This window comes from Nipponia nippon, unplaced genomic scaffold (assembly GCF_047370975.1).
Source record: "Nipponia nippon isolate SJK-2023a ecotype South Korea unplaced genomic scaffold, ASM4737097v1 scaffold_6, whole genome shotgun sequence".
Taxonomy (NCBI): domain Eukaryota; kingdom Metazoa; phylum Chordata; class Aves; order Pelecaniformes; family Threskiornithidae; genus Nipponia; species Nipponia nippon.
In genome coordinates this window covers 25,372,139-25,385,495 of record NW_028262380.1, presented here as the reverse complement: position 1 = coordinate 25,385,495, position 13,357 = coordinate 25,372,139, and the positions used below count along the sequence as shown (strand labels likewise).

The window sequence follows — 13,357 nt, the reverse complement described above, 5'->3', positions numbered from 1 at the left end:
CCTGTCTTACATTTAAGACAATGAAAACTTGGGCTACAGGAAATGCGATGTTTGTGGTCCAGTTGGTCTCTTGCAGAGGATTTAAAGCCAATGGTCCACAATTGGTGAGCAAAATGAAAACTTGCTGTGATTTGCACTCAAAGTTCAGCTTGGAGTTCAGGTTAGAAAAACCTAATTGAGTGGATATTGAAAAACTTGGTACATTTCCTGGGGTGTTTGTTGCATTTCTTTCTTTAACATTTTTTGACTTAAATCATTTCTCATGGTGCAGCAGGGGCTGGCGGCTCCCTGGGGCTGGGACGTGGGGAGCAGCAGAGGCTCCCCGGGGACAGCAGGGCTGGGCCTCGACACCAGGGCCTGTCCTACCACCCCAGCCAGGGAGTGGGACAGGGTGGGGGGCACCGGGGCAACCCCAGCTCTGGGCATCGGGCACCTCCCTGGGGCCAGGCTGAGACTGGGCTGGGCTGTCGGCCTGCAGGTAGGCCCAGCTTGGTGGGGCCCACGGCCAGGCTGGGCAGCAGGGCAGTGGGGAGAGCTGGGACAGGGTTTGATGGCCCTGAAGGGCTGAAATGGCGTCGTGGGCCCTGGACAGGGCAGGGGGAGCCCCTGGGGGTGGACAGGGACAGTCAGGTCTGGCAATGCCCTCAGGGCCCTCACAATATAAAAGCAGACATATGCTATGTCCTGTCATAACCATAACTAGTAATAGGCAATGTGCAAGTAGTCTTTCACTGTCATTCAGTATTACAGTAATCTTTGATACACAAATGTGCACATAAAACTTATATGCACTTATGAAAATGCTTAGAAGGGCCTATTAAAGTAGAAAAGTGGTAGAGAAATCAACAGTACAACAATACTTTAAAAACATATAAAGCTTTTTTATTTTACAGATACAACGTGGTGACTTTCATCTGTAGCTGAATATAGTTCTCTTGTAGCTGAGACTTTAGGGTTTTTTTAATTGCCTCTAAGGATATCATTAATGTTTTGAGAAATTGAAATCTTGGTTTGGGCTTGCAGTATTTGGAGGAAAAGAGGGAATCTGCATTTAAACAGAATTAATTTAAATATCTACACATTACTTAAAACCCACCTTCTAATATTCTGATACTTATGTGTTAATGGTTAGACCAGGATTCAGCATATACTGTTGGCAAATACATAGTTGGTGCTTTTCATATATCTAGTGAAGGATATATCTTATAGTACTTCTTTTATGCAACTGTTATATAATCAGAACATGCATAAAGCACAAAAGCCACCAGATGATTTTTCATATGATTAAAAAAATTTATTAAGAGTTTATAACAGACTCAGAAACCACAAAATGTCAGTATAAAATGTCAAGCACTTTCTATTTCAACCATTAAGATCCCACTTTTGATGAAATGGCAGCACCAAGTTTGTCTATGTCCTTTGCTTTACCACAAGAAAGGTCAACATACTAGTCTGAAAATGAGAGAAAGGGTAAACACTCCAGGGACGCAGCTCTGATATTTTCAGATCTTACGCTTAATTCAACTTGGAAGCTTAATCCCTTTCCTGCTCTAAGTTTAAGGACTGCAGCAGAGCCAGGGATGGGTCCACACTGGCTCTTGCTGTTTGTATATAAACAAAACACATCTTGCTGGGGAAGTCTGAGACACAACCTGTTTGCAAACTGTATTGTTAAGGCAAGTGCTGTGTGCCTGGAAAATTTAGCGAAGTTGAGAGGTCTCAGGTTGTAGTTTTACAACAGTTTTAATCTGTCCAAACTGGTAGGACTGAGTTTTGATCCTTCTCCAGCACCTCTTATAGTGCATGTGCAAGTCTTATCTGAGCTACTTCAGCTCATTAAACCAACAGAAAGTTACCCACTCTCTTGGATTTGGCTAGGCTTCTGCTGTTTTAATGAGGTGAGGCAGGTTGCTTGGGGTATCCAACAAAGTCCAGGGGAGGTGTAAGGGAAGAGGTGAGGTTATCACCCTAATGCCAGCTGCACGTGCACTGATTTAGGCTTAAGCTGGAATGGAACTGTAACTGCAGTGAAGTGCAAGCCAAGCTGTCTTCCCTATTTCATACTTCATTGGATCATAGAACTTTGGGTTGGTTTTATTTTTTTTGTGCTAGTATGATGAAAATCTGTGGTTTCTAACTCTGTGGCTTCTATCGGTCTGTTTTAAATAATGGAAGTTTTCTGAACCTGGAACGTGCAGTGTGCGCAGACCCTCTTGAGGGTCAAAACCAAAGGAAATGTTTGCATGAGTCAGTCCAGGTGAGGTGGGTATACAGCAGAATATCCCGTGTGGAAGAAATGATGCTTTGCCCTCCTGGTTGGCCCCATAGAAGAGTGTCAGTATTACTGTTAGCCAAGGAAGCACTTCAGTACCTCGGGCAGTAGAAATTAAAAGGCTGTATAAAACAGCTGAAGGGACATAAGTTTAGTCCCAACTCCTTTTATATATGCTGTTCATAACAGCTGTCCACATGTGCTGTACATGTGTTCATATAGATCCAGAAATAAAATCTGGATCTTACCCAGTGTATTAGAAAGAAACTTTCATCTAGTACTCGTTGTCATCTTCCAGGTCTTCCCCGGCAGTTGCAGCTTCCAGTGCAGCCAGAGCTGCTGCTACCTCTGCATCTTCCTCCTCAGTTTCTCCATTGACATCTTTGTGGTTGGGGTGTGTGGGTGCCTGTGTTACTTTGGTAACAGCCATGGCAGTGATACCACCAGGAATGCCCTCACTCAAACTTGCAGAGTCGGTTTTAAAAGGTTCAATACTGTTCTCCTTCATAGGCGAAGGTGGGGTTACACAAAGGTCCTGGTCTTGTATTGCTGAAGGCCCGGTATTTTGGTCTGAATGTGCACAGTTGACTGAAAAGCTAACTTTTTCAACATAGTTCCTGGTTTGGTTGCCATTTTGGGGATAATCAATATCTGGCAGTTGTATGGCATTGTTTTGTGTCTCCAGTACTGCACTTCCTTTGAGAAAGACGCTATCGTCTGCTGACTGGGAGTTCCCATCTTGAATACTGTTTGGCTCATTGCAGGCTGCCTTCCTTTGCTTGCCTGCCTCTAGGTCAAGCTCTTGGCCAGACCTATGTAGTTTGGTGTAAAAGTCTCTATTGCTGGCTGAAGAAGACTCTGGCTGGCTGGAGGGTCCCGGTTCACTGGCTTCTTTCACTGGGTTTGTGGTGGGATTGAGCATGGGGTGCACTCCAGTGCAGGAGTTGCCACCATTGACTGCAACATCAAGTTGTGCAACACACTTCACAAGGTCATCCTCTTGAAAATTATTGCCTCCGTGGTTCCAGAGAGTTTCTTTTGTGCTATTTACCTGGGCTTTATTTTCTGTTCTGTTTAGCTCATCCTTCTGGAGTTCATTTTGGTGTTCTTGAATTTCACTGTTCTCTTTGAATTTGGATTTGTTGCTGCCTTGCTCATTGTGTTTGTAGCTGTTTACTTCATGAACGCATCCAGGCGATTGTACTTCTTCTGGATCAAAAATATAGCTGGAGGAAGGAAAATTTGTAGAGGAAATGTTAATTATGCAGTTAATATAATTAGAAAAAGGATTAAGCTTAATTTTTAAGATGAAGATCTTGAGGAACTCATGTCACTAAGCTTTACCTGGGGTCCTGAGAATGAGCTAAACTGAATGGAAATGCTGAACTGTGCTGTAGGCTGCTGTCCCCTGGGACTGGCCATAACTAACCCCTGTGGTGAGATTCACCAGGAGCAGAAGGACGACCTTGTGTTGGTTGTTGCATGTTTCCAGCTTTATTTTTTATTTTCTCTGGGGGGTAGATTATCCAATGAATAGTCATCACATACATTGTTAGTTAGTATGTCCTCATGTAGTTGCTAAAATGTCTCCCTTTTTTTTTTCCTGGTGTTCTTCCTTTCAAGTCTTATCTTTTTGTCCTTTTTTATTTTTGACCCCTCCTTTTTCCTTTCTTATTTTTTTTTTTCTCTTGCTCCTAACTTTTCCTTGACTTACTTCTTTCAGAGCCTCTCTCTTGTCTTTATCTCCCCTCTTTCTCTCATATAGCACCAGTTTTCTTTCCCACCTCCTTACCTGTTCTAGAGATGTGGCCAAGGGAGGGAGAAACCATCAAGTAGGGCTGAAGTGTTGTTTTTCTGAAACTTAGCTAGTCTCCCTCTCCAGGGAGACTTTTAATGTGGGAATTGTTCCCACAACTAACTACGTTTAAAAGTCATGATGGAGGCAAGGATCTGTAGTTCATTTTCATTGCTTAGGAGAGAGGGAGGATCTGACAAGGTCTGTGCTCTTTGTTCTACTGAACTGAAGGGAGGTCATGCTACTTAAATGAGAAAAAGCTTCACTAAAGATGAGTTTTCAATGCCACACAATTTTTCTGTGGGATAGGAATTATAGAAATGGACCTCAATTACAGTAAATCTAAAGGACATTCACAGGGAATCAGTATGCCTATGCTCTGTCATGACTTTAAAGATACTGTAAACTTTGGGAAAACTCCAAGCTTGTAAATAGGCTTAATTTAGCAGCAGGTGTAGGGGAGCACAGACATATGTTTTAATGCATTTCTTTTATTCAGTCTAAGCAACTCTTGTTCTGTTGTACCTTTGTATCATTTTGCAGCACCTGCACCCCATCTGGATTTTCTTTAATCTGAAAAGAGAGAGAGGGAAGGCAGGGGAGAGGGGAAGTGAGTGAAGCATTATGAAATTAATATATGGGCAATTGCATTGAAAATTATGGTCATGTTTAGAAGGGTTTTATTAGCTAAAAAGAAAGATGCCTACAGAAGAATGGATGCAGTGCAGTTCAAGGTCTTTCTAGGTTGCTATCTTGCATTGATAGTGGCCTTTAGTTGGGGAAAAATCTGAGGAAGAATTTAATGGTTCTTAAACAGATAGTGGTGTTGTCCCAGACTATTTTCCTAAGCAATTTTATGATTTGGAGTCTCCAAAGTCAGAGAGTAGTCGTTTGGGTTTTTTGTTTTTGTTTTGGTTTGGTTTTTTTGGCAGCTATTGATGGAATTCTGTTCCATGAATTTATCCAGTTGTTTTCTGAAGTACAGTAAACTGTTAGCATCTACAGCATCCTTCATTTGGGAGCTTCACAGCCCAGCCTTGCCTGTGTGAAGAAGCACCTGCTTTTGTTTGACTTGAACCTGGTTCTTACTAGCAGTATTTGATGCCTTCTAGTTCTTGTATTAGAGCAGGTGGTGAGCATCATGTCCTATTGCCACTATAGTACAGGTCCTGTACTTCCCCTTCAGTTCTGATACGCAGTCTGAAGAATCCTCATCTTTTTAGATGTTACATATACTGACATTGTTTCATGCGTATAGATTGCCCTTGTGGGGGTTTTCTGGGCCTTTTGCATTTCAACATCCTTTTTAGATGAGGTGTGGGAACCACAAATGCAGAGTTCTCAAGGTGTGGGGAACTACAGATTTATTCTTTCCTAATAACTCCTGTCCCCACTCAGCTGGCTCTGTGACAGCTACTGAGCAATGAGGTGACATTTTTGTGGAACTCTTAGACACAGACATATTGCTGGGATTGGCACTTCATTATATGCAGTGTGTTGCACCTGCTTTTTACTAGGGTAAATTCTTCAGAGTTTGACTAGAGCTAGCAGGGTGTTTGCATTTTGCTACATCTCTGTATATTGCAAGCTTTCTGTATACGTGTGTCATTGACCCAGTGAGATGCTAAGAGCTATCACGTACATGGTTCATATGCCAAAGTCTATTATGGGAAGAAATAGTTTGCTAATTTGGACCCTTGAACTTTTATGTTCTGAACCAGAAGTGAAGACACAGATTTGAACATCCCAAAACCCTATAAAAAAAATTATTCTTTATGGGTTGGGGCTATCTTATTTCAAGTTAATCGAGTCAGGACAGGTTGTTAATATGTTTTGTTCATCATTATTCAGGCTCTTTTTTTTTTTTTCCTCTTGAGATGTTCTACAACCTCACATACTTTTGCTATTACTTAAGGACAGCAGCTCACTTCCCATAAAACAGAAATTGATGATGCAAGGTCAGGGTAGTTTCTAGAGTGATTTATTCACAGAACACTAAAGGAAAGTGGTGTTTGCTTATTCTTACCAGCCATGGCCTGAACTGCACACCAGTGATTATGCTAGCAGAAATTACAATCCAAATTCTGTTGTATGGGCTTATCGTCTCACTTTTTTTCCCTCTAAAATCTGACTTCCTCTGGTGTTAGCACTGAATGAAATGCCTGATGTCAGGCCCCTCATTCCTGGAGCCTCTAAGGGCCTGCAGCCATTCAGCAGCTGGTTTTAGCTAGCATGTAGCTGCCTCTACCTATGCTTTTTGTCTTTGTCTGCACGTGAACTGTTTTGGAGCAGAAACTTCTATCAGGAGTAGCCAGCTTGTTGTAGCCCGGTGCCTGCTGGGATGGCTTGTAAGCCAGCTGCTTTGCTTCCTCTGTCTTGGTGCTGCTTCCCTCTCTTCCTTAAATGCATTCTCCCTTCCACGTTTCTGCTGATCTTGTGCTGCGTGTCATTGTCCCCCACCCCTCAACAATGTCATAGCAGGAATTCTGATACAGGGTTTTTCATCTGAAGAGGGTGCAATAACTGGTGAGGTGGTCGTGTGTACAGACCCTCCTTATGTGCAGTCGCTCTATAGTACAAAGGCGTTTGGACAGGTTTGACTATGTATGGGGCTTATTTGAGCTGGCTGGTGTAGCCATCTTTTCCAGCCAAAGAGGAATTCTTAATACAATTTGCTTTGATCATGTTAAAAGCTGAATTAGCTATAGCCCTTCTTTAGGTTAAGACTAATGTGAAGCTAATTCAGTTGAGCTGAGCTGTATGTGGACACTCTTTTTGGTTTGACTGACATCTTTAGTTTTAGGTTAAACCTGCTTCTAAACTAAAAGAATAAAAACTGCATAAAGGTGACCAGCTGTTGATAGACTCAACCTTCAAGTGTCAGTGGCTGGCAGGTTTCCACATGTTAGATATGTCACCGTGTGATCTCTGTTCATGGGAAAGGCAATATAACTTGGGTTATGTTAAGCCTCTTTTTATACAGACTCTTACCATCCCTCATGCTTGCCATGTGCTAAGAGTATGCAAATATTATTTCAGCTCTGCTAAATCATGATAAATTCAATTGCTGTGAGTTGCCTTGTGAGCCCACTGAAATGCCCATACAGCCTTTGGCTTGGCTTTAAATTTCATAGGTTTGGTGAAACCAGTCCTGGTTTGCATGCAGACCAGTTCTGTGAATGGATACTGCTTCTAGCTGGGTGTGGGCACTTCAGGTCAGGCTGCTTCTGCTTAAACTTTTATCTGACAAATTTCCTACTTAGTGCTTTTATTTGTAAGTTGTTGTGATTTTTTTTTTTTTTAAATGACAAAATCTTGCTCATAGGTTTTAACCATTGGGAAGTGCTAATTGCTGTCCTTTATTCTGTTGTAAAGATGCTTGTGATCATCATAGAAGACAATTATAAATGGAAATTACTGTTGTTTTTCATAGGAAGCACTTCCCTGGTTGGTTTTTTCAATTACAGTTACTGTTTGAATTATCTCCGCAGCGACTGTGTTAAGCTTTTCCACTGATTAGTTACAACTGGATCTGTCCTCTGGCATGAATAAACTATTACATATGGAAAATACTTTATGTTGTATTATCTTATAAATTATTTCACATCCCTGAAATAGGAATATGGTTTTACAATGTCACTGTCTGAACACTGTTGTTTTTTTTTTTCCCTTGCCCTTTTCTTCCATATTTATAATAATCTTTAAAGTTTGCAAATAAGTCTGGGGAACAAATTGCTTTTATAGCATGAAAAGGCATCCTTTAATCCTACTTATCTTTTTTTTTAGGTACCTTGCTCTAAAGACTTGTGTATTGTGTGATGTTCATAGTTCCATTAACAGATAAGTAGTTTTAATAAGCTCTTGTCTGGAGCAGTTTGAATCAAGCACATGCTACAGACTTGCAACAAAAAGGGGTTAGAGGGCTCAAGCAACGGATAATGATATGTTACCTGATATTGAGTTTAGAAACATTGCATCCTTTTATGTTCAAACTTTTTTTTGCCTTTTATAAGACATTTATTCTGTTAGATATTCTGTGCTGCTAAATCGATTAGATAATTTCAGATGAACATGATGTGATGCGGAATACTCCCTTGCAGAACACTGCTTATTCCCCTGCAAAAAAAGGCTGCCTGCCTAAAGTGGCAGGAAAATGCTTGGCCTTAACATGTAGATCCTCAGAATTCAGATCAAATTGCCATTAATCCTAGACATCATTCTTTCTCAATCATGAAATTCCTGAAGGCCTGTAAATTTCTGTCACTGGTTATTATGCAGTCACTTAATCCTAAACACTAACACATTATCTGGCATTAAAGCTCTACTAAAATGCTAAGGACAGATTTTTTTTTTTAGACATGCACTAGAACATTTGGAGCATTTACAGGAAGGAGATAGAGCTGTTCAGGTGAGAGGAATGAGGGAGGCCTAGAATTAAATTTTTTTTTACTCTGCCTAATTTTGAACTGTCACTTTTCCAGCTTTGAGTAGCTGCTGAACAGTGTAGCCAGCAGGAGCAGGGAGGTGATAGTGCCCCTGTACTCGGCACTGGTGAGGCCTCACCTCGAGTGCTGTGTTCAGTTTTGGGCCCCTCACTACAAGAAGGACATCGAGGTGCTGGAGCGTGTCCAAAGAAGGGCAACGAAGCTGGTGAAGGGTCTGGAGCACAAGTCTTCTGAGGAGAGGCTGAGGGAGCTGGGGTTGTTTAGTCTGGAGAAGAGGAGGCTGAGGGGAGACCTTATTGCTCTCTACAACTACCTAAAAGGAGGTTGTAGCGAGGTGGGTGTTGTCTCTTCTCCCAAGTAACGAGCGATAGAACAAGAGGAAATGGACTCAAGTTCTGCCAGGGGAGGTTTAGGTTGGATATTAGGAAAAATTTCTTCACCAAAAGGGTTATCAAGCATTGGAACAGGCTGCCCAGGAAAGTGGTTGAGTCTCCATCCCTGGAGGTATTTAAAAGACGGGTAGATGTGGTGCTTGAGGACATGGTTTAGTGGTGGACTTGGCAGTGCTAGGTTGACGGTTGGACTCGATGATCTTAAGGGTCTTTTCCAACCTAAACAATTCTATGATTCTATTCTACGAATCTTCTGAAGTGTGTCTCTGAGCTTGAGCTTGTAGCAGTTTTTACAAAATAATCAGATTCTTGCAGCATGAGAGTCGGATAGCCTTGTAGTTTGCATATTCAGTGTCAGTACTTGCTTCCGTTGAAGTTATGATACTTTTCTTCATTGAAAGAGTTGGAAGAGGCCCAACTCTGTGTGTGTTTTCCCCCAGCAGACCTTTAGTTGACCATGCAAAAGATAGTCTAGATATAATGTCCTTGCAATGTATTAAACCAAGTGTTCACAGAGAGACCAGGAAGACCTGATGTCATGAAAGAATGACTTTCCTTTAAAAGAAAATGATACAGAAGAGCAACTATTCTAAAACCAGTTGGAAAAAAATCCTACTACAGTTATTAAGGAGGTAGTAATTAGACTTAATTTGAGGAGAGCAGAACACCAATGCCAGCAGTAAAGCTAATGCTGAAAAAGGGAAGGCTGTTAAATATTTTTATGGTGGCACCTGCTAAGAGAATGAAGTGGGACTTTTCTTAAAGTGTGAGACCTTGCTGAAGATAATAAGAATAGTGTCTGACTCCAAAAATGTAACCTTGCATTACAAGCCACATGTGCTTTGAGAAGTCTGCTTTGCTTTATCAGATTTGAGAAACACAACGTATCTGATTTTAAATGATGTAATAACATAGCTTATATTGTCTATTTAAACTGTAGCTGTGTTATGAATAAACAAACGGCGAACAAAAGATAATGTCATGAAAAGGGAAGGGGAAACATTTTTGAGAAATAAAAATGGTTTGTCAGCCTTTCTCAATATTCTTGGAAGTTTATATAGAAACAGAAAAAGGCCAATCTTATTTTTGTTCATGGTGTGTTTTTTTTCTTCTGTCTTGATTTTTTTTTTTTTTTTAAAAACCTCTCCAGGAGCAGAAGCAGAAAGGTGAGGGGACAGCATATTAAAATAGCTTTCCTAGTAGGTCTCAAATTGATAAACTCTGGCTTGGTGACTTTTTTCCTGGGTCATTCTTTTAATAAGCCAGTTGGGTTTTTTGTTTGTTTGTGTTTTTCCTCCCCCCACACTCTGGTGCTTTATGAACTTCTGCTGTTTCTTTGGCTTTTCTCTCTCTTCCATCCTTTCCCACTCTAGATTACAAAGTAAGGAATTCTTTCCTATATGTGTATTATCTGGGCTGCTGAGCCTGGATGATGCATCTCCCAGGGGCCGAGGGCACCTCTTTCTCTCACTTTTTCCAGTAGAGGGACCTTTCAGACTAGACCCTGCCAGTGTCTTCACCATCTTCCCTTCTGTGCTTTGCATTCCTCAGTGAAACCTGTCTGTTCTCAGGGTACCGGCCTCAGCTACCAGTCTCTTTGTGAAGGACTCAAACCCTCGCTCATCAGAATTAAGCCTGGCTGCCTCACTACTAACACAAACACAATTTCCTTAGTGGTTTGTGGTTTTTTTTGGTTTGGTGTTTTCTTTTTTTTTGCTAGCAAGGTGTCCTATAGATGCCAAATGCTAACCAGCTAGGAGGCATTCACAAAAGCAAATGTGGGAAGAGAAAGTGCCTGCAGAGAAATATGTACAGAGGGAATATAAATAATTCGGGGTGGAAATAACCTTAGAGAGCTCTAGCACTTTGCAAGCTTCTCGTAGTGGGATGTGAGGTTTGCCTTCTGTGCTGAGTAAGCATTCACACCTCAAAAGATTGCAGAGGCTGTCCTCAGCATGTGCCAAGGTCTGAGAAAGGGTCAGGTGTGTCTAGGTTGGAGGAGGAAAGTGCAACATGTTACTGAGGTGTGGAGGCAGAGAAGCAATTGATGTCAATGACAGACAGGTAACGTAAAAGAAGCACAGAAAGACTGTGGGACAGATGGTAGAGCTGAGAACTATATTTAGAAATTGAGAAAACTAGTAAACATACAGTAGAAGAAAAACACAAGCCTGTGGTAGAGGGAGAGAGAGGATAATGGGGTAAAGGTTGTAAAGGAAGAAAGAGCAGGGACGTAACTTTGTTAGCCATGTGCTGTGCAGGCTGATCACTACTTTTGGGTGAATATCATCTGTAAGAACTGTCTGTCTTTGCTTAAAATACAGAGAGCTCTTCAAATCCTGTGGGTTTTTTTCCTGACCTTAGTCACTATTCTGAGGCCAGAGGGCCTCTAAAGAGAGAGAGAGAGAGAGGGGACACCCCCCCCCCCCAACCACCTGTTCTGGGCCCAGAATCCTTTCCTGCTGATGGTCTGTGGAGACTAACACCACTGATGAAACCTTTGGAGCTGACAGATAAATGTCTTTTGAAAACAAATTACTTTCCCACAAAACTCCAGATCACCTCTACTCTTGTACCTGAAAGTTACAGCCCAGTTTGGCTGGAACAGTCACATTTAGCATATAGGTGACAGCCAAAAATATCGTGAAAAATAAAACCATGTAGAATGTCTGATCTTTTTCAGCGAGTGTCTAGAGCCTGTGTCAACTCTGGTCTTAGCGTAGTAGTTATGGAGGTGACAATTTGATAACTAGTCTGTGCTTAACTCTGCATTAAGACCAATACTTAAAGCTGGGCTGAAATCTGTTTACATTCCTTTTTTATGACTGATTCTTAGTCTGGAAATTTGTTTTAAAAGTGCTTCAGGGAAAAACTGAATCATCATATAAATCTAAAATAAATGAACTAACTTGAAGAAATACCATAATATGCTCCCTTATAGGAAGCGGGTCCTACCTCATGGGTTCTTTCTGTCTGTTTTTCTGTACCTGAATTGATTTCAGTCTCTTTGTTCGCATTTCCTTCAAGTGCAGCACTGAAGTGTCATTTCCACACTTCAGCCATCATGCAGTCCAGCCCTACTAAGAATACCTGGCTGTGTCATCCTGCTGATGGAGTATGACCTGCGGATTGACTCTGAGTCACCCTGCGTCCCTGCTGCCTGCATTGCTCTACAAGAAAAGGGAACTATGCAACTTTTTTTCCAGGTGCAGCTTGGTTTACCCTCCTGTTTTGAGGGAGGCAGGCTCTATATTTAGGAATAAGGAGTGTCAGAGTGTCTGCCAGGAAGAGCCTTATGCCATCCTGCCAGTACAAGGTTATTGCTGAGGTTGTTACTGCCTGTCCTTCTCCTCATTACTCCTCCTCCTCAAATGTGGTCTATTCATTTAGTTCATAAACAAAGCTGGGGAGCTGCACCGGTCTACCAGCCACTTTTATTCTCCACTGAGGCTTTATTTGCCCACTGAACGGTTTGCATGCATCTCTAGTACAGCTAACTGTGAAGATAAGAGAAGTTGATGCAGAGCGACCCATCAACAATTCATATAAAACTTCCTCAGCCACAGTGTAACTACCGTGGTGACTTACAGCAGTCAGCTTTAGCTGTTAGACTCTCATTGCCACTCTCTGCTTGTTCCCTTTCAAATCAGGTACTCTGTTTTTCATAGATAAATGTCATCATTGCATAAATGCAAATAATCCTTACACTATCTTCAGCTGCTGAGAAGAACACGTATTTTTTTGAAGATGATTGTTCCCCTTTTTTCTGCCTGGCGAGGCTGAATTGAGCCCACGGATTGTACGTTGTTTGAGACGATGGCCTGATTCTTTATGTGCTTCTGTGACTGAAGTGTCAAACTTTTGGGTGATATTACACACTGGCACTGTGTACAGACAATGGCTGTTTGTTTCAGTGAGGGAAGAATTTGATGTATTCTGTACGCTATTCAAAGCATGAAGTTTGGGGTTGGTTTTGTGTGTAGGGACTTAGGGGTATAATTTATGCTTCTTTGTGATGAAGCTATGAAACTGATTTACACTCACTGTCGTTTATTCAAGGGAGAAAAGTGGCTTTAACCAGGGCAGGTATCAAAACCTGCAGATTCTTGTGCCTCGGAAGCATGTGTTGCTTATTATCTGGGAATTTATAGGACTTGCTCAGTTATGGCTTCATAAACTTTGATGCTTTGTATTCTGACATAGAGTAGTACTTTTGTTACTGAGGAAGTAGCTCTGATATCACAACGTGTTTTTGCTTCAGCAAGGTAATACATGACAGGATAACAGAATCCTTAAATGACAAAGGTATGTGAGCAGTCGTAGCATGGTGAAATGCAAACCAAGTGACACTTAAACAGAATTGTTTCTAATTAGCTTAATCCCACACTTTTCAGGAGATTACAGAGCAAATTGATTTAATATCAAACACCCAAATAACAAACACTATGCTTGC

The 13,357-nt window shown here is 41.5% G+C and overlaps 1 protein-coding gene across 2 annotated transcripts in view; it reads right to left on the bottom strand.

The window, feature by feature from the left end:
- Positions 1-909: 909 nt before the first annotated feature.
- PGCKA1 (PDCD10 and GCKIII kinases associated 1) overlaps positions 910-13,357 on the bottom strand; it is a 46,186-nt gene continuing 33,738 nt past the window's right edge. For both annotated transcript variants that reach the window (XM_087736778.1, XM_009461846.2), the window contains 2 exons: positions 4,593-4,640; positions 910-3,498 (listed from right to left, as the gene is read on the bottom strand). In XM_087736778.1, coding sequence (XP_087592904.1) covers positions 2,547-3,498; positions 4,593-4,624 — 984 coding nt within the window. In that variant the 5' untranslated portion in view covers positions 4,625-4,640 and the 3' untranslated portion in view covers positions 910-2,546. The remainder of the gene's footprint in view (positions 3,499-4,592; positions 4,641-13,357) is intronic.